The following is a 20,920-nucleotide window of genomic DNA, read 5'->3' as shown; positions in this document are numbered from 1 at the left end:
GATTGCTGAACTGTACACTCCATATCTTGGCATATGTAACTTATTTTTGTTTGCAAAGAACCTTGCTAAACTCTCCCTCTCCAGATCTGATTAAATGCTCCTGCATCCCTGCGAGGTGGAATCTGGAAGATCCTTAGCCATGTGGAACATTTCCTTAATAGTGATCCCTGCTGCCTTCATTAAAGAGGAGAAATGCTGAATCTTGGCTCCAGCAATAGCTTTTTATTTTTTACATAAATCCTAAATTTGAATGTTTATCGATGTCCAGTTTAGATTTACGCCAGCAATGCTCTAGATGTCTGACTATCGTGTTTATGGAGCAAATGTCTTCTGCGAGTCGAGAAATCCAGTTCCACTATTAAAGGAGAGATTGAATGCAATGCTTAATTCATTTTGTTATTCCATGTATTCCCCTCGGTGGCTGCTGATTCCTCATCGTCTACATTATCTGTGAACAAGGTACTGGATAATATAGTTTCTATGAAACCAAGAGTACTTATTGTTTGTCATGTTTATCGTTGATAATGAATGTGATTTATTATATTATGCATGCTATTACTGTAAATTACCCAGACCTTCTTGTGATAGGCGATTAATAAATTTTAAATAAAAAAAAAAGTCTGCAATCCTTATTGCTTCATCAGATTTTACAGGGATTATTCAACCTCTTGTCGGGGTCACAACTGACCTTTCAAGTTCTCAAAACTGTGAGTGAGCCATCCTCAGCACAAATTTCTTAAATAACTAAAATAAATTAATAAATAAATAGTACAAGTAAAGCTTTATGTTGGCAGGTACAGATTTTTAGGCTTAGAGCGCCATCTGGTGGACTTCCTTATGTTACCATCTGGTTTAGTTGGCAGTTTACAGATATTTAGGTTTAGAGCTCCATCTGGTGGACTTTCGTATGTTACCATCTGGTTTAGTTGGCAGTTTACAGATTTTTAGGCTTAGAGCTCCATCTGGTGGACTTTCTTATGTTACCATCGGGTTTCGTTTTCCTTGAATTACAGTTATTTCCTTTATTGTATTGATTTTACTTGTCTGAGGTGTCTGTCAGCGCCAAATGGCATTGCTGGAATTATTTGGCTGGCTTTCTAAATCATTCCAGCAAGGCCACTTGGCGCTGATCGGTGAAGCGAGTGTATTCAGGGAAAACGAAACCAGATGGTAACATAAGCAAGTCCACCAGATGGAGCTCTAAGCCTAAAAATCTGTAGCTGGCAACTTAATGGTAGGTACAAATTTTTAGGTTTAGAGCTCCATCTGGTGGACTTTCTTATGTTATCATCTGGTTTTGTTTTTCCCTGAATTAGAGATTTCCTTGATTGTATTGATTTTATATGTAGAATTTTTATCTCTGGCTAACTAACAGGCTGATTCAGTAAAAGTCGCGGGAGAGTGCCCGCTCAGGCCACTCTCCCTTGCGCGCGATTCAGTATTTAAATGAGGGTCCGCGGTAAAAAGAGGCGCTAGGGACACCAGCGTGATTTTCATGTTTAGAACACTTTCCACTATTTTTCCTGGCACTGAAGTCAGGCTAACCTGTCTGTAGTTTCCCGGATCGCCCCTGGAGCCCTTTTTAAATATTGGGGTTACATTTGCTATCCTCCAATCTTCAGGTACAATGGATGATTTTAATAAGTTACAAATTTTTACTAATAGGTCTGAAATTTCATTTTTTATTTCCTTCAGAACTCTGGGGTGTATACCATCTGGTCCGGGTGATTTGCTACTCTTCAGTTTGTCAATCAGGCCTACCACATCTTCTAGGTTCACCGTGATTTGGTTCAGTCCATCTGAATCATTACCCATGAAAACCTTCTCCAGTACGGGTACCTCCCCAACATCCTCTTCAGTAAACACTGAAGCAAAGAAATCATTTAATCTTTCCGCGATGGCCTTATCTTCTCTAAGTGCCCCTTTAACCCCTCGATCATCTAACGGTCCAACCGACTCCCTCACAGGCTTTCTGCTTCGGATATATTTTTAAAAGTTTTTACTGTGAGTTTTTGCCTCTGCGGCCAACTTCTTTTCAAATTCTCTCTTAGCCTGTCTTATCAATGTCTTACATTTAACTTGCCAATGCTTATGTTTTATCCTATTTTCTTCTGTTAGATCCTTCTTCCAATTTTTTAATGAAGATCTTTTGGCTACAATAGCTTCTTTCACCTCCCCTTTTAACCATGCCGGTAATCGTTTTCCCTTCTTTCCACCTTTCTTAATGTGTGGAATACATCTGGACTGGGATGGGATGGGCTTGGCCCTGCCATCTCCCTGCTCCAGCACCCTGAGGAACCTCACATTTATTTCCAGCGGTGGTGCTGCTCCTCCCTCTTGGAGTTTCCAGTTGGAGACCGTACTGTGTGCCCATTCTGGCTCCTTGCCCTCCCGTTCCCAGCCTGTGCTAGAAGCCCCTCTGACTTTGGTAAGATGGAGTCTTGCAGAATTACACTAAGCCTTTTTTTTTTTCCTTTGCCATTGAAAGTACCAGGAAGGGGCTGGAATTGGTCTTTTAGAGGCTCTAACGTCATGATGAGGGGAGTGAATACCAGATGTTGTGGCCAGGAGGACTTTAGAAATCTTGACCTGCTTTCTCTCTCTCTCTTCTGCTGTTCCATTCCCCAGCTTCCTCCCTTGCTTCTGCTGCCACTCTCATGAAAACACTTTTTTTTTTTTTTAATTGGCTCTGCCCTTGCCCAGAGTAGGGTATAATGTCAGCCGGGGGGGGGGGGGGGTGTCTCCTCAGGAAACGGGACAAAGGGATGTAGTTCAGCCATAACAGAAATGAGAATAAAGACGGGTGCCATGTTGCAAACTGGTTTAAGGCTGCCCAGAACCTCAGGGTGTTGGTCGTGGACTTTTTTTTTTTTACGGGAGTGTGCGTTTGTAGGTGAGGGGGAGAAAGAGCCTTGGCTGTGGTTCTTGCTTACGCTGTGGCCTACGTACTAAGCATTTGGAAAAGCCCTTTAGATTCAAACATCTTATCTCTTGAGAGAGGAATGAAATGGGGGTTGTCAGCTACTCTTTTGTTTTTGTATACCTGGCCTCACCTTGCCCCGCGTGGGCCTTGTCTTGCCAGGAGATGGTTCTGACCCATTTCAGTGGTTATGTAAGCACCGCGAAGGAGCCAGGTTGAGAGCCCCTCCGTCCCATAAGAGCTGCAGATGGACTTTTGCTGACAACCCCTGCTCTGTGCCTAAACCCAAGAGGCCTGGGCAGTACTTGTTTCACCAACAATAACCCCCATTCCTAGCTCCCTATAAAACCGCCTCTTGCTTCTGGCTCACATCTACTCGGTTTACAACTTAAAATCTCTGTCCTGTACTCATGCAGTGAGAAAACAGCAGCTGAGGCCTGGCCTGTGTTTTTCTTTTTCTGTAACTACTACCGGCTTTAGTGAGTGTGGTCAGTTCCTGAAATGGTGTGAATGAAAATAAACAAACTGTTATTGTTAAGTGTGCAGCGTGGCGAGTGTGAGCAAGATCTCCCTTCCTTATGAGGACGTTAAAAAAAACTACCGGACAATTTACTTTCAGCCTTCCTCCAACCCCCAAGTTTCCCACTGCCCCTATGAACATATAATAACGTCGGTATAGGCTGCTGGAGCCATTCCCAGTGCCTCTTCTGTCTGGCATGACCGTACAGCCTTGTTTTGCAGCGACCAGACAGAAAACGAGGATGTAGGGTTTACGTCTTTCTCATTTTATTTTTTTTTTTTTTCATCCCCTTGCTTAATGCCTGGTGGCCATGAAACTGAGGAATCCCAGCCTCGCTTCAGCTGCTGAGCAACGCTGAAGGCAGGAGGATGGCTTCCAGCCTGCCCTCTGCCTCTTCTTGGGTCTCGTGTCCACTGGCGAGCCGCTGGGGCTAAGGCTATGGCCTGTTCCAAGCCTGTCCTTGCGCCAGCTCCTGCGGCGTGCAGTGTCTGTTCAGGTTGGACCCCCCACTCTGCCCATCTCCATGGCACGCGTTGTATTAGACCGGCGGCAGAGGCCCTCTGCCCTCCACGGAGATCCACACCTCGCCTGGGCCCTGCAGGGAGTACACGCTCGTTTTACCAGAGGATGCGACTGTTACGGTGGGCTGGGTACTGCTTGACCTGCTCTGCTTCTTGGCTTCCTCTTCCTGCGGTCCCAGGATGCAATCTGGGATGAGAGTGGGGCAAAGTCAAATGAAAAAAAAAAATCCGTTAGTGAAGGAACGTGGCAGAGTGGAACTGCTAAGAGTCCCGAGGGTTTTCGTTTTAAAAGTTCTGCTCGGTCTGAACGGGTTAGGATTAGTGATGGATGATGTCAGGAGAAGGCCTGGGGAACGTGTGTGTGAATGGGTGGCCCTGCGCCTGCAACGTGTACAAGTTGTGCTCTGCTAAACGCAACTGTAAATCCCAAAGCAGTGAGAAAGGCGGGAGCTAAGGATCTAGGGCTGCTGAGGGCTTGACGTGGGTTGGCAGCTCTCCTTGGGGGGTAAGAATGGGAACTGGAGAACGGCTGTAGTTGTATAGTTTGGCATGGCCCCCGGCTCGGCTGCCTGGCACGCTGGTCACCCACCTGCAAGGTCATGCGCCAGGCCCTTCATTAGGTGCCCCACAATGGCGTAGGCCACGGCCACCAGCACCAGGGCCGCCATCAGCAGGTACAGCACGGCCTTGGGGAGCGGGATCGGGTCCTGCTGGGGAGGCTGGTGGTCCACATAGGGGGCCTTGGCCGCGGAGTACTGGTGGAGGAGGCCGCCGGGGCCCGTCTGCTCCAGGCTGGTCTGGTTTAGCGGCGGCATTTCAGGGACCAGCTCCATGAGGAAGGCCTGCGGAGGGAAGGGACAGGGAGAAATAACTGAAATTGCCAAAGCTCTGACGCAAGGAGCCTGAGAAAACAGAGAAGCAACAGATAACGAGCAGAGGCGGCTAAATCCATTTCACTTTTAGGAATGGCAATGTTTGGTTTTTTTCCCCATGGTTTTAAGCAGCCAGGGCTTTTGCAGAGCAAGATACCAATCACAGTCTGACAGTAGAGAAAGTACTACATAAGAACATAAGAACATGCCATGCTGGGTCAGACCCAGGGTCCACGAAGCCCAGCATCCTGTTTCCAACAGAGGCCAATCCAGGCCACAAGAACCTGGCAATTACCCAAACACTAAGAAAATCCCATGCTACTGATGCAATTAATAGCAGTGGCTATTCCTTGATTAATAGCAGTTAATGGACTTCTCCTCCAAGAACTTATCCAAACCTTTATTGAACCCAGCTACACTAACTGCACTAACCACATCCTCTGGCAACAAATTCCAGAGCTTTATTGTGCATTGAGTGAAAAAGAACTTTCTCCGATTAGTCTTAAATGTGCCCCATGCTAACTTCATGGAATGCCCCCTAGTCCTTCTATTATCCGAAAGAGTAAATAACCGATTCACATCTACTCGTTCTAGACCTCTCATGATCTTAAACACCTCTATCATCTCCCCCCTCAGTCGTCTCTTCTCCAAGCTGAAAAGTCCTAACCTCTTTAGTCTTTCCTCATAGGGGAGCTGTTCCATCCCCTTTATCATTTTGGTTGCCCTTCTCTGTACCTTCTCCATCGCAATTATATCTTTATTGAGATGCGGCGACCAGAATTGTACACAGTATTCAAGGTGCGGTCTCACCATGGAGCGATACAGAGGCATTATGACATTTTCCGTTTTATTCCCCATTCCCTTCCTAATAATTCCCAACATTCTGTTTGCTTTTTTGACTGCTGCAGCTCACTGAGCCGACGATTTCAATGTGTTATCCACTATGATCGTTAACTACAGCAAGGATTATTTTTCCCTATATGCATCACCTTGCACTTGTCCACATTAAATTTCATCTGCCATTTGGATGCCCAATCTTCAAGTCTTGCAAGGTCCTCCTGTAATGTATCACAGTCTGCTTGTGATTTAACTACTCTGAACAATTTTGTGTCATCTGCAAATTTGATTACCTCACTCGTCGTATTTCTTTCCAGATCATTTATAAATATATTGAAAAGCACCGGTCCAAGTACAGATCCCTGAGGCACTCCACTGTCCACTCCCTTCCACTGAGAAAATTGTCCATTTAATCCTACTCTCTGTTTCCTGTCTTTTAACCAGTTTGTAATCCATGAAAGGACATCACCACCTATCCCATGACTTTTTACTTTTCCTAGAAGCCTCTCATGAAGGACTTTGTCAAACGCCTTCTGAAAATCCAAATACACTACATCTACCGGTTCACCTTTATCCACATGTTTATTAACCCCTTCAAAAAAATGAAGCAGATTTGTTAGGCAAGACTTGCCCTGGGTAAATCCATGTTGACTATGTTCCATTAAACCATGTCTTTCTATATGTTCTACGATTTTGATCTTGAGAATAGTTTCCACTATTTTTCCCGGCACTGAAGTCAGGCTCATTAGTCTATAGTTACCTGGATCACCCCTGGAGCCCTTTTTAAATATTGGGGTTACATTGGCCACCCTCCAGTCTTCAGGTACAATGGATGATTTTAATGATAGGTTACAAATTTTAACTAATAGATCAGAAATTTCATTTCTGAGTTCCTTCAGTACCCTAGGATGCATACCATCTGGTCCAGGTGATTTACTACTCTTTAGTTTGTCAATCTGGCCTACTACATCTTCCAGGGTCACAGTGATTTTGTTCAGTTCGTCTGACTCATCACCCCTGAAAACCATCTCCGGAGCTGGTATCTCCTCAACATCCTCATTAGTAAACACGGAAGCAAAGAATTCATTTAGTCTTTCTGCAATGGTCTTATCTTCCCTAAGAGCCCCTTTAACCCCTCTGCCATCTCCAGCTTGGGCTATAAGCTCCTGGGGACAGTGCCCATTATGTACAGAGGGGGCAGTGCTAGTAAAAAAAATAATTTCAACGTAAAACAGCAAAAGCACGGTAGGAGAAGCCAAGCTGCTTGTACTCATCTGACTAATTCTGGAATATATGTGCACGGCAGCACAGAAAAGTATTTAAAAAAAAAAGTTTTGTTATGGATAAACCTGAAAAAAGGATGCACTGGCAGGACACCAAACGACTGAAAAATAATTACTGTATTCTGCTAATTAGGGTGGTAAAGCAGGTCAAAAGCGGTGTTGGCGAGGATCGGGCTTGAGCGCAAGCTGCCTTTCCGACCCCCCTTCAGCCAGGGGCTCTTCCAAGGGAATTGCCAGAGTGGCTGAGTGTGAAGCGAGGGTATAAACCACACAGAACCCATGCAGCCTACGTTCCAGGATGCACTAGTGTCCACCTGTCAGGATCCTCTCTTGCCTCTTGAAAACACACCCAGAAACGTTGGTTAAAGAAAGAAGAAAAATGCAAAACTACTTATCTGACCTTGAACGAGTTGCTTGCCCTCCCCATGATAAACGCTTTGGGGCAGGGAGATGAGGTGCTTGGATTATCTTGTGCATTTTATGCTATTTTTCACCGTAGGGGAGGCAATGGAAGATTCAGGGGCATTTCAACAGCTGAGCAGACTGTAGGGTTGCAGTGAATTTCTTCTATAGTGTTGCATATCATTTTAATAGAGAGATGCGTGCGCATATTTATATATCTTTTAATTATAACGATCCTATGTTGCCTCAGCGTTTTCAATTAAAAAGGAAACTCGTTACACCATGCGAAACGTGGACCCGAATTTTCATACTCACTGTCCCCTGTAGCTCAGGACGTCGGCAGTGCTGCACTCCCCTGCTCCAAGAAGCCTTATAAAAGAGCTAACGAGGCGGAAGTGTGCAAGAAAGGCGAGCTGTGCATCTGGCATGCAGAGGGAGAGGGGTTGGTTGCCCCGGTGAAGGTCCTGCCAGCCTCTTGCCGCTGTGGGAGTGGGCGCAGGACAGAGGCCCTAGGCGTGCGCCGGAGCCCTTGCTGGGGGGGGGGGGTCTCTGGCTGCTGGTGAGGCTGTGGAGTGACCTGGCTGCGTGAAGAAACGTTCAGCTGCTGGGCTCAGGAGAGGATGCTATGGCAGGCAGCCTGTGAGTGAACGAACGAAGGGGAGATGCTCACATCAGGAGGCAAAGTTAAGACAGCACGCTCCTCCCCTCAGAGACAGGTCCAGCAGCCTGTAGTGCTTGGGAAGGGCAGGAGCTCTTATCTTCACGTCTTTAGCCTCCCGTGAGTGCTGGTCTTTTGTATGAATTGTCCCATTCAGGTATCCCGAGTCGCACCAAATCCCAGGTTGAGACTGCCCCCTACTTGGTTGCAAGTTGGCACATGTGCTGTATTTGTAAATCGTCTTGAGCTGACCATAGACAAGGTGATTCAAAATGATATGCCAGCATGCAGGAGGACACACAGGGGACTCGGCTCTGCTCCCGCCCCAGGTCTGCGCTAGGAGGACTGACTTGCGTCTAATTTTGGGGAGGTTGGAGAGCCCCCCTCCCTGACAGCTCCCAGACGGTCAGGACCTTGGAGGGATGCCCCCCCCCCTCCCACTTCCAAGAGTATCACTCTCTCCTTGTTCCAGATTTCTGCCCTAGATGAGCTTTTCTAACCTCATAAAGTGAGGGTCGTCTGCACCCAGCCGAAATTTATTTATTTATTTATTTAGTGTTTTTCTATACCAGCATTCGCGATAAGAATCACATCATGCTGGTTTATAATTAACAAAAGGGGTGTAAAAAGAAGATACAATAAGAACATTTAACAGGTGCGGAACGAAAAACGCAGTTACAATATAACAGGGAAATACACAACTGGGAGCAGTGAAAATCGATAGGAATTTAACAAAGAGAAAGAATTTACAATTTTACAAGTTTATGGTATTTACTAAGTTATGGACTTTCGCAGGGATATTGTTTACCATGATAAGGTAACGTCAGAGTCGGTTAATGGATAGTTAAAGGTTCAGTTAGGGTCTGGAAAGGCTTGTATAATATAAATAGAATTGTGCATGCTTTTTCAGCTGTTTATTTATTTTGATTTATATTCCACCTTTCAGCCACTTCAAGAGAAGATTGCATTCAGGTACTGCAGGTATTTCCCTTTCCCCAGAGAGGATGGAGGGTGAAGTAACTTGTCGCAAGCTCCACGGAGAAGGGACCGTGGTGTGTGCACTCCTGTACGGCGCTGTGTTAGGTCGAGTGGCGCTATAGAAATTAGTAGCAGTGGCCACCGGCTCGGCACAGGTCTCGCCTGCTTAAGCACCTGCGCCGGGGCCCTCGGCATCTCGCTGCTCGTTTGCGAACGGGCTCCCTTTCAAACAATACTAAAAAAAATAAGGGAACCCTCCCTGAAACTAACAACAGGCAGATTCAAGTGCTTTTCCACTCAGAGCACTTATCAAGCTGTGGAATCTGGTCAGAGGCAGGATGCTGGGCTCATTAATCTCGGTTTGACCCAGCAGGGCAATTCTTATGTTCTTGACAGAGAGAAAAATTTAAAAAAAAAAGTCACATGTCCACTCAATCAGGGGAAAAAAAAATGCATTAGCATTATTGCATCTGGTTGACAAGGATAAAGTTAATTCCTAGAGCGCATAAATATAAATACTGGCCAACTTCTGGCAGTTTAATCTATGTATGTATTTTTGGGTGGCGGGAGGAGTAAGTGACTTTCCCTGCCGAAAAAGGGTTAAGAGGATGAACTTCTCCAGTGGCCTATTCCCTCCGGTCTCCCAGATCCAGGGGACATCACTTCCGGTGAAGCACCCAGAGCGGGCAGGGAGGACCAGCGGCGTACTGGCAAACCCTCTGGGTACAGCCCAGTGACCAGTCCCACGTGTGCCACCTTTCTCCCTTCCGTCTGCACCTCTGCAAAGGCAGCAGCAGCAGCAGCAGTGAACAGGAGGTGTGGGGAAGCGCATGCAGTGGTGTTAATGACGTCTCACCATCCTCAGGGATGGTGGGGAGAGTGGCACGACAGATGAGCGCAAGGCAAAGCTCTCGACAAGTCCCCTCACTTGGAGAAAGAGAAAACACACACACACACGCATTCATTAGCATTTCCTGCAGAGTTTATCAAGAAAAAACAAGAAGAGAAAAGAATGTATTTTCTGTGTACCCAAACCACTTCTCCCGCCAGTAGCAATCTCTTAATTTCTGACCCTAAGATTGCTATGGAGGTTGCAATAAAATACACGAGGCAGAAGCTGTAAATGCTGGAGGCTCCAGCAAAATGCAGAGAGCACAGGGGCTGGAAATACCAGAGGAGACTCCAGCAAAATGCACAGAGCGCAGGGGCTGAAAATACCAGAGGAGACTCCTGAGAAACGCAGAGAGAGCAGGGGCTGAAAATACCAGAGGAGACTCCTGAGAAATGCAGAGAGCGCAGGGGCTGGAAATACCAGAGGAGACTCCTAAGAAATGCAGAGAGCGCAGGGGCTGAAAATACCAGAGGAGACTCCTGAGTAATGCAGAGAGCGCAGGGGCTGGAAATACCAGAGGAGACTCCTGAGAAACGCAGAGAGAGCAGGGGCTGAAAATACCAGAGGAGACTCCTGAGAAATGCAGAGAGCGCAGGGGCTGGAAATACCAGAGGAGACTCCCGAGAAATGCAGAGAGAGCAGGGGCTGAAAATACCAGAGGAGACTCCTGAGAAACGCAGAGAGAGCAGGGGCTGAAAATACCAGAGGAGACTCCTGAGAAATGCAGAGAGCGCAGGGGCTGGAAATACCAGAGGAGACTCCTGAGTAATGCAGAGAGAGCAGGGCCTGGAAATACCAGAGGAGACTCCTGAGAAATGCAGAGGGCAGGGGCTGAAAATACCACAGGAGACTCCTGAGAAATGCAGAGAGCGCAGGGCCTGGAAATACCAGAGGAGACTCCTGAGAAATGCAGAGAGCGCAGGGGCTGGAAATACCAGAGGAGGCTCCTGAGAAATGCAGAGAGCGCAGGGGCTGGAAATATCAGAGGAGACTCCTGAGAAATGCAGAGAGCGCAGGGGCTGGAAATATCAGAGGAGGCTCCTGAGAAATGCAGAGAGCGCAGGGGCTGGAAATATCAGAGGAGACTCCTGAGAAACGCAGAGAGCGCAGGGGCTGAAAATACCAGAGGAGACTCCTGAGAAACGCAGAGAGCGCAGGGGCTGGAAATACCAGAGGAGACTCCTGAGAAATGCAGAGAGCGCAGGGGCTGAAAATACCAGAGGAGACTCCTGAGAAATGCAGAGAGCGCAGGGGCTGAAAATACCAGAGGAGGCTCCTGAGAAATGCAGAGAGCGCAGGGGCTGGAAATATCAGAGGAGGCTCCTGAGAAATGCAGAGAGCGCAGGGGCTGGAAATATCAGAGGAGGCTCCTGAGAAATGCAGAGAGCGCAGGGGCTGGAAATACCAGAGGAGGCTCCTGAGAAATGCAGAGAGCGCAGGGGCTGGAAATACCAGAGGAGACTCCTGAGAAATGCAGAGAGCGCAGGGGCTGGAAATATCAGAGGAGGCTCCTGAGAAATGCAGAGAGCGCAGGGGCTGGAAATATCAGAGGAGGCTCCTGAGAAATGCAGAGAGCGCAGGGGCTGGAAATATCAGAGGAGGCTCCTGAGAAATGCAGAGAGCGCGGGGGCTGGAAATATCAGAGGAGACTCCTGAGAAATGCAGAGAGCGCAGGGGCTGGAAATACCAGAGGAGACTCCTGAGAAATGCAGAGAGCGCAGGGGCTGGAAATACCAGAGGAGGCTCCCGAGAAATGCAGAGAGCGCGGGGGCTGGAAATACCAGAGGAGACTCCTGAGAAATGCAGAGAGCGCGGGGGCTGGAAATACCAGAGGAGGCTCCCGAGAAATGCAGAGAGCGCGGGGGCTGGAAATACCAGAGGAGACTCCTGAGAAATGCAGAGAGCGCGGGGGCTGGAAATACCAGAGGAGACTCCTGAGAAATGCAGAGAGCGCAGGGGCTGGAAATACCAGAGGAGACTCCTGAGAAATGCAGAGAGCGCGGGGGCTGGAAATACCAGAGGAGGCTCCCGAGAAATGCAGAGAGCGCGGGGACTGAAAATACCAGAGGAGACTCCCGAGAAAAGCAGAGAGCGCGGGGGCTGGAAATACCAGAGGAGACTCCTGAGAAATGCAGAGAGCGCAGGGGCTGGAAATATCAGAGGAGGCTCCCGAGAAATGCAGAGAGCGCGGGGACTGAAAATACCAGAGGAGACTCCCGAGAAAAGCAGAGAGCGCGGGGGCTGGAAATACCAGAGGAGACTCCTGAGAAATGCAGAGAGCGCAGGGGCTGGAAATATCAGAGGAGACTCCTGAGAAATGCAGAGAGCGCGGGGGCTGAAAATAGCAGAGGAGACTCCTGAGAAATGCAGAGAGCGCGGGGGCTGAAAATAGCAGAGGAGACTCCTGAGAAATGCAGAGAGCGCAGGGGCTGGAAATATCAGAGGCTCCTGAGAAATGCAGAAAGGAGCAATTGAAAAGGTGCACTCTCCCTGCCCACCCTAAGCTCAACCACCACCGCCACCACATCTTCTTCCTTCTCCACCCAATGTATTTGAAAGTAAAACATCTTCCACCCCTCTCCCCTCCCCTTCCGGATAAAAAAAGTAAATAAATCTTAAATGTTGCCAAGCTCCTCTCATCCCCCCCTTGCAGTTAAAAATCAGAAAAGTAAAGTAAAATATGCCCTCTGTCAACGTTTTAAATAAGGGCTCCTGGCTTGGCGGGAAAGGCGCGAGCGGTGGTGCCCGCACGTGCCGGCTGGGAAGGCGGTTGGCAGGGGACTGGTGGGTACCGCGCGCGTGCGCCGTCGGCAGGGCGCGCAACCGGTAAGGAAGGAAGAAAAAAAAACCAAAACCAAAACATCCAACGAGCGTGAAAGGGCGGGAAGGGCGCGAGGCGGGAAAGGAGGAGGCGGTTGAGCGGCGCGAGCCTCTGTCACGCGCGTTATCCCGCTCTTTAATTCAAAAAAAGGGAAAAGAAAGAGGAAAGATAAAGCATAATCTGTTCTGTCACTATTACATTAAACAGTTATAGCCGAGTAAGAAAGCTGATGAGGGAGGAGGGGGGGTAACGGATTGCTTTATTATTATTATTATTTCTTTTGTCCAACAGTAATTGGGAGGACAAAAATGGGAAGCGTTATAGACAGCAGCAGGATGCCCTTTCGCCACCCCCCCCAGCAAGAGAAGAGTTGGGATATATATATATATATATATATATATATATTTATTAGTATTCAGGTTGCTGTCCTGCTTGTCAGTGAAAAAGATCACTTTTCTGTCATTTATTTGTTTTAAACCCTTCTACCATGACTGTTCAGCAGCTGGGAAGGTGTTAATCTGCTTCCTTTGGAAGTTCATGGTCAGTCCAAAAATAAATTAGAAAAAAAAAAGGAGCACCATGCAATTAATTGTTCACTACTTTGGTGCCCTTAGTTTCCCATTGATGAAAGATTAGACGATTTGGGGGGCTATAGCTATATCCTATAGCTATATATATACACTATATCCAAAACTCTCGCCCTTTCATGCAGGGTCCTTGGGAATTTTACCTTTCACAATTGCCTGGGAAAGAAAGATCCCCAGAGATCTGCACCCTTTTACTGCAGATGTAAAACTACCAACATGGTTGTCCCTTCCTCACTAACCTTGTCCCAGGAATAGCTCTTGTGAAAAATGCAGGTGAAAGTGCACACATGGAGGAACAGCACATCTACTTGTACAGGCATACAGGAGAGGCAATTTTCAAATATCCCTTTTACCTGCATAAATAGCCATTTACAAGGGTGCATGGCGTTTCAACATTATCCGCCATGAGGATCCCTGCGCCCATCCCCTGAGCTCTCCAGTCCTAGAGGCGACGGGCTCCGTATCCCTGCTCCCGTCCCCTGATCCCTCCAGTCCTAGAGGCGACGGGCTCCGTATCCCTGCTCCCGTCCCCTGATCCCTCCAGTCCTAGAGGCGACGGGCTCCGTATCCCTGCTCCCGTCCCCTGATCCCTCCAGTCCTAGAGGCGACGGGCTCCGTATCCCTGCTCCCGTCCCCTGATCCCTCCAGTCCTACAGGTGACGGGCTCCGTATCCCTGCTCCCGTCCCCTGATCCCTCCAGTCCTACAGGTGACGGGCTCCGTATCCCTGCTCCCGTCCCCTGATCCCTCCAGTCCTAGAGGTGACGGGCTCCGTATCCCTGCTCCCGTCCCCTGATCCCTCCAGTCCTAGAGGTGACGGGCTCCGTATCCCTGCACCCGTCCCCTGATCCCTCCAGTCCTAGAGGTGACAGGCTCCGTATCCCTGCACCCGTCCCCTGATCCCTCCAGTCCTAGAGGTGACAGGCTCCGTATCCCTGCACCCGTCCCCTGATCCCTCCAGTCCTAGAGGTGACAGGCTCCGTGTATCCCTGCTCCCGTCCCCTGATCCCTCCAGTCCTAGAGGCGACAGGCTCCGTATCCCTGCTCCCGTCCCCTGATCCCTCCAGTCCTAGAGGCGACAGGCTCCGTATCCCTGCTCCCATCCCCTGCTCCCTCCAGTCCTAGAGGCGACAGGCTCCGTATCCCTGCTCCCATCCCCTGATCCCTCCAGTCCTAGAGGCGACAGGCTCCGTATCCCTGCTCCCATCCCCTGATCCCTCCAGTCCTAGAGGTGACAGGCTCCGTATCCCTGCTCCCATCCCCTGATCCCTCCAGTCCTAGAGGCGACAGGCTCTGTATCCCTGCTCACATCCCCATATCCCTCCAGTCCTAGAGGCGACAGGCTCTGTATCCCTGCTCACATCCCCTGATCCCTCCAGACTTAGAGGCGACAGGCTCTGTATCCCTGCTTTCTCCAGTCTTATAGGTAATAGATTCTGTATCCTTGCCCCCAACCTCTGAGTTCTTCACTTGTTCATTTGGATTCTTTTTTTACATCCTGTTGCAATGCTAACCTTGCAATAGCAATTAATTCTTCAAATATCCTTGACAGCATTGTTGCTAATTAACCTTGTAGATACGCTTGGCAAGTGTGGCTGATGTCATTCTAAAGTAAAAAAAAAAAAACAAAAACCAACCTTCTGGAAGTGTGATATCTTTTATTTAAAGGTTTCAATGTCGCACCAGGAAGTTGAAAGTAAGGATGAGGAGGTCAAAACAAGGAGCCCACATTTTGCCAAAACAGAAAGAAGTGGGTTATCTGCCAGTGAGACCCTATCCCGGTAAGAACTGCACCTTGTGAAGGGTAGACCTCTTTCTATAGCGTTAGATAATTAATTAAAAAAAAAAGCTATAAAATCATGTCACCATTGTAACTGAATAAATTCAAAAAGACCTGTTATATAGATGTCAATGATGATTGAAAATCTGAGTGTACCTTCATACGATGCTGTACATGGTACGGCTATCGTGACTATAAGCCTATATCAGGGCTTTAAAAATCATTAGGTACCCCAGTGTGAGATGAAAACTCTTAAAGTGTTCACTGTCCACTTTGGAATTATTACTTTGATGAGAACATAAATGCCGCTGTGATAATCACTTATCATCAAAGTAATAATTCCAAAGTGGACAGTGAACACTTTTAAGAGTTTTCATCTCACACTGGGGTACCTAATGATTTTTAAAGCCCTGATATAGGCTTATAGTCACGATAGCCGTACCATGTACAGCATCGTATGAAGGTACACTCAGATTTTCAATCATCATTGACATCCATATAACAGGTCTTTTTGAATTTATATTAGTTACATGTTATATAAACCAGGGTTCATATAATTTGAGACCATTGTAACTGAAACATGTGCATGCGGTCAAAAAAGCTATAACTGCAATCTCCCTAGGCACCAGCACTGGCCTTGCTTTATAAACACACTGTGTGGGCCTCATGGTGAGCCTATAATAGCAGCTGCCATTGAGGAGGAACACTGTGAAACAGTGCGTTAATCTGAGAGCAAGTCACAAGTCTGGGATTTTTTTTTTTGCATGTAAATTCTTCCATTAAATCCTTATTAACTGATAGATTAAGTGTCTGCAGTATTATTATTTAAGCATTTATATTCCTCTCTATACATAAACGGCAATAAAATCTAACATAACAAATAAAACATAAATAATGAAAAACAATTTTCAGCCAGTCCAAAAGAAGGAAGGAACCAGTTGTAATCGCAGGGAGTCATAGCACATTGTGACGGCATTGAGCATTTTTAAAGTTGCTCTGGCATTGGCTGACATTGAAGATTTTTAAAGCTGTCTTACCATTGGTAGTATCTGTGGGGTAACAGTTTATTGCATTTCTTGCCTATTTTCCTATAGACAGAAAAAAATCTCTAATGTTTAATAAAGTATTTATGACACAGAAATTTGCATAACATGTGTCATAAATGTGCACATTTCTGTATCTAAAGAATAACTAAGCATCATGAAATGTCCACAGATCTCGTTTTATTTTTCTTTTAAAGTTACAAAGATTCAAAATCATGATAACTTGTGTCACTTTCAAATTGCAAATGCTAGATATGGAAGGTTTCTCTGGATACAGTATTTCATAAACTCCAACACTATAAAGGAGATTCTTTATCGTCCATGTCAGACTCGTCCACACAAGTGGATTATGTCCCCCCTCTCAGTAGATGGAGACAGAGGGGAAAAAAAACACACTCCTCCCATCCAAGTCTGGTGCTGCCTTTAGCTCTTTTGTTTTTTCTCTTTTTCTGTGGACAAGCGGCATAACACCGCTACACGATTGGGTAATGTCAGCCAACGGCACCGAATCAGCCACTGGCTCTCCACCTCAGGCTTCTACAGCTTTCCTGAGCATGTGCGTACCTTCGCGCCAACACTGCCGCACAAGCTCCTTCAGACTTCTGTCTGCCAACGCGAATAGTTGAGTCACTTCATCTCTCCAAAGAACCACCGCTATTTAAGTGAAATTCTTCAGGATTTCCTTTCCATTACATCTCTATAAAGGGGAAAAGTTCCAGGAAAGAACAATGCCCCTTCAATCTTTGCAAACGCTGATACAAAAAGATGGCCATGATTCCAGGAATGCTGGGCCTTGGTGTGGAGCAGTTGCCTACTGGTTAGAGCAGCAGGCTATGGATCAGGGAGACCAGGGTTCAAGTCCCACTGTCACTCTTTGTGAGCGTGGGCAAGTCACTTTACCCATACCCTCCATTGCCTCAAATAGCTAGAGTACCTGAATGTAATATATAATAAATAAATGAAGCTTTACGTCACTTTTAGTGGGATTTGAAGCTTAAATATGAGACTGAAATCCAACACTGGGAAATCGGGGCAGAAAAAGAAGTGAGCATCATTTTCTCACTAACTACATAAGCTCCATAGGTCCCATAACTTGAGTAGCAAGGGCAGTTCTCCTGGTAAGCAACCACCTGTCCTATTCCCTATAATCTATCGCATAGGCCATGCAGAATGAAGCAGCATTTCCTCATCAGCTTGGGGATGGCGATAAAAGCGAGCCAGTCTTGCCGAAGTATAGTGCCAAGCTGCCGACGCTGAAGACTTACTGCACTGAGACCATGGCACGAATGCACCACCCCAACAAAGCTTCCCAGGGCATAGACTGCTCAGCACCAAAGGAAGGTTTGTGCTTGGCGCTGATGGGCATTTCCCCACAGAGAGCTTCACACCTTGGCACTGAAGACAATGACAAGGTGGTCTCAAACTCTTTGGACCTCCATGGCTCATGCCCTTTCCGATACGTCTCATAGTGGAAGCCAAATTATTAGCCCTTGTGATTCTCCACCATACTTACATCCTGCTCAGCAACCAGACAAGAAAATATTTTAATCTGCCAATCTCCTATCGCCCATTGCAGCTTGCACAATTTATGTATAACACCATCCAGTGACTGGAGGCCATCACCTCTAGTCTAATGTCCAATTAGGAGGTGCAGCAAGTAATCAATGATGCCAGGACCTGTACCAAACACCTGACCAGATCTACCTAAGACATCTTCAATACTGCTTCTCACGCTTCCACGACAGGTATCTTGACCAGACGTTTGGCTTGGTTTAAAGGGTCTGGCCTTCGTGAAGATGTGCATAAAAAAATTGGTAGATACACCCTGTACGGGCAAGAACCTGCTGGCATAAAAGTTAGAGAGGCCGTTGAACATCTCAAAGAACAGAATTCAGCTCTGCAATCCCTTTTCGGTGCCTCAGCTTTATCAAGCCTCTCGCCACCACTTCACTTTTTATGCCTTCCATCATAAACCATATCATCATTCCCAAATCATCTGCCCCTTATTACAATTATAGACAGAGTCCAATAGTGATTCAACAACTTCACCAGCCACAAGCCTCCTCAATTTTAGAACATGCAATCCACAATGCATAGGAGCAGGGACAGAACACTTCAGTGGCATCTACAGCAGCTTGCTATCTTTTCCCTTTAGGGGTTGTGACAATTACCTCATTCCAGAAAACCTACACCTGCCTTTGCCCGTGTGAGGACACCTATATTATTTTCACGATGCTTAGACACAGTTTACACTTTGGAGAAGTGGATCCCTAGTGTCATTTCAAAAGGAAAACTTCCTCAATTTTTATACTCATCCGCCACTGTCCCCACCAGATCCTCGCCACAACATCATAGTCCCTGTCCACACCCAGATCAGTCCAGACTCCTGGGTTTTCACTCCCTGCCAGAAGACGGACAGGATGAACAACAGGAACCGTCAATGCTGGCAGGAGCATTCAGACGGCAAACCTGCACCTCATTCTCACGATGAATGCATCGCTTCAAGGAGTGGGGGGGGGGGGCACCTCAATTGTATGTCTACTGAAGATTACCGGACTGCGCTCCACATCAATCTCTTGGAACTCAGGGTGGCGTTGAAGTCTTGGACGGTGAACAAAGTCATCCAAGTCACCATGAAGGCATGTTTTGGCAGGACCAAAGGAAAGGAACTGAACAGGTAAGTTTAAATTCCACATTATGCACGGTATGTACCATTTACTTTGCAACAGTCCATACATATTTATCTGTTCTCATCTCTAGCAGAAACCATGTTCTATTGAATCAATTTGAGAAAGTCAAGGAATCTTTTTTTTTTTTTTCTCCAGTTCTCTACCAGGGCCTATTATTTCTAAGCATCTTCAGTTTCAGTTTTCCCTGGGAGGGACTTTATCAGTGTTTATAATAAACAACACAAGCAGCAGAAAATCATCTTTTTTTCACCTCCTATTTTTCTTGGCTCTAATAAACTCTGAAAAAATTCCTAGGGAAAATAAAAACTGGAAACCAAGGCCCCTACCTGTAGAAAAAGCAGGTGCAGATCTTTTCAGGTACTTTTTTCAGAGAGAGTTTTCAAAGGCAGCGTATGCTAGTCTTTTCCCTTTGAAAAACTGCTGTAAAGGCCATGGGTGAAAGAGGTGGTTGGCATCACCGTCACTGTTTGCAGATAGGAAAATTGCCCCTCGGGGAAACTGATGTGAGATTTCATACTTCTGCAGGATTAGCCCTTGTAGGTAACTGCATGAAATCTTCCAAAGAGAAAAGTTAGGAGCACCCAGTTGGAGTGGTTAAGTAGCACATACGGGCATGAAGGAGTTTGCTCTCTCAGGTGTTACTTGCGGATCTGTGCTTCTCCCACGCTGTACCCAGGGACGGTGCTGTGCATTGTTTAGCACTGTCTTTCTTTTACCAGCTGCCAATTACTATTCCATGCAGAAACAATCTGTCCAGCTCTTCGCTTGGAACCTCCTGTGCAGATGTGGACATGGCACCGTTGGACGGCAAGTCGGAAAACTATTTCGCGCTGCTGGATTCAAACCTCCAGGCCTTGCAAAATCGAGCACAAGAGCTAATTGATAAGGTTAACGAGAAGAGGAAGGAAGACCAGACTCTGCTGAGTAACTTAAAGGAAAGCTTAATGGTGAAGGTAAGAGAGGGATGAGCATAAGTGCCATACTGGGTCAGATCAAAGATCTTATCAAGCTCAGTACCCTGTCTCAGTGGGATCCCAAAGAATAGCTCCAATTCTTCTTGTTCATAAGCAGGGATAAGCAATGGCTTTGCCCAAGTCTACACGGCTAATAGTGGTTTATAGACTTTTCCTCCAGGAAACTATGCAAACCCTAAATAGATGTTTAGCTTTAATCGGTGAGGTTCTGTTACTCTTTGAATGATGGGGTATATAACTTTGCATCTGAAGTAATCAATTAGAAAACCGTTTAGGGCAGCTAGTTAAATAAAGGATCTTTCAAAAACCTTGCTTTTGCTTCCTTCTGTTATATTTGAAGTTTAATGGGTGGGCCCTTGAACCAGTGCCACATGGTTAGAGCAATAGTCTGCGAAGCAGGGAAACCAGGGTTCAAATCCCACAGCTGCTCCTGGGGACCTTGGGTAAGTCACTTCACCCTCCATTGCCTCAGGTACAAGTTTAGGTTGTAAGCCTTCTGGGGACAGGGAAATATCTATATTATCTGAATGTAATCCACTTTGAAGTGCTGGAAAAGTGAAAAATAAATCAATCTATACTTGGTTCTACCAGCGTCAGGCCGGGGAACCAAAATAAAAATGGTTTTATTTTTCTGACGGATGCTACAATAACATCCCTTCAATTAAAAAAAAAAAAAGTCACTGCACTTTTGTCATCCTCACCGAGTGAAAGCTGGTTCCTAATCCTTAAATATGAATATTTCTGCCCTACTGTTCTGAAAGGTTTCAAATTTCTCGCACACCCTGGAGGAACAGATGTATCAGGTCTACGACCACCATAACCGGCTGCTGCAGGACAAGCTGCAAGAGTTCATGGAGATCATCGAGAGGATCAGTCAGCTGGAAGCAGAGCTCAAGCAAGTCTGCCAGACCGTCGCCACGGTGTACAAGGACCTGTGCGTGCAGCCTGAAGTCTGAGGGAGCGCGGGCTGAAAAGGGGGGAGTGAGCCAAGGGGCGGGGGTGGACGGAGAACGGGCCCTGTTCTGGATTCTGCCTACTTGTGCTTCATCACAAGCCTTGCGGCTATTCTGACAGCATTTGTCACTTTGGACGGGCTCAAGCACGTTTTCCATGCACCCTCACCCTAGGCTCATTCACCTCCCA

General features: G+C 46.9%; 1 protein-coding gene across 1 annotated transcript; it reads left to right on the top strand.

Annotated features, from left to right (window-relative positions):
- The first annotated feature begins 13,111 nt into the window (after positions 1-13,111).
- On the top strand, positions 13,112-20,788 carry LOC115080691 (synaptonemal complex central element protein 2-like). The gene is made up of 4 exons (XM_029585047.1): positions 13,112-13,244; positions 14,959-15,071; positions 19,546-19,756; positions 20,539-20,788. Exons 1-4 carry the CDS (start codon positions 13,242-13,244, stop codon positions 20,731-20,733), a joined length of 522 nt encoding a protein of 173 aa, XP_029440907.1. The 5' UTR covers positions 13,112-13,241; the 3' UTR covers positions 20,734-20,788.
- The last annotated feature ends 132 nt before the right edge of the window (positions 20,789-20,920 follow it).

The sequence above is a fragment of the Rhinatrema bivittatum genome, chromosome 19 (genome assembly GCF_901001135.1).
Source record: "Rhinatrema bivittatum chromosome 19, aRhiBiv1.1, whole genome shotgun sequence".
Lineage (NCBI taxonomy): Eukaryota > Metazoa > Chordata > Amphibia > Gymnophiona > Rhinatrematidae > Rhinatrema > Rhinatrema bivittatum.
Note: the sequence above shows the minus strand (reverse complement) of the source record. Positions and strands in the feature narration are given on the sequence as shown.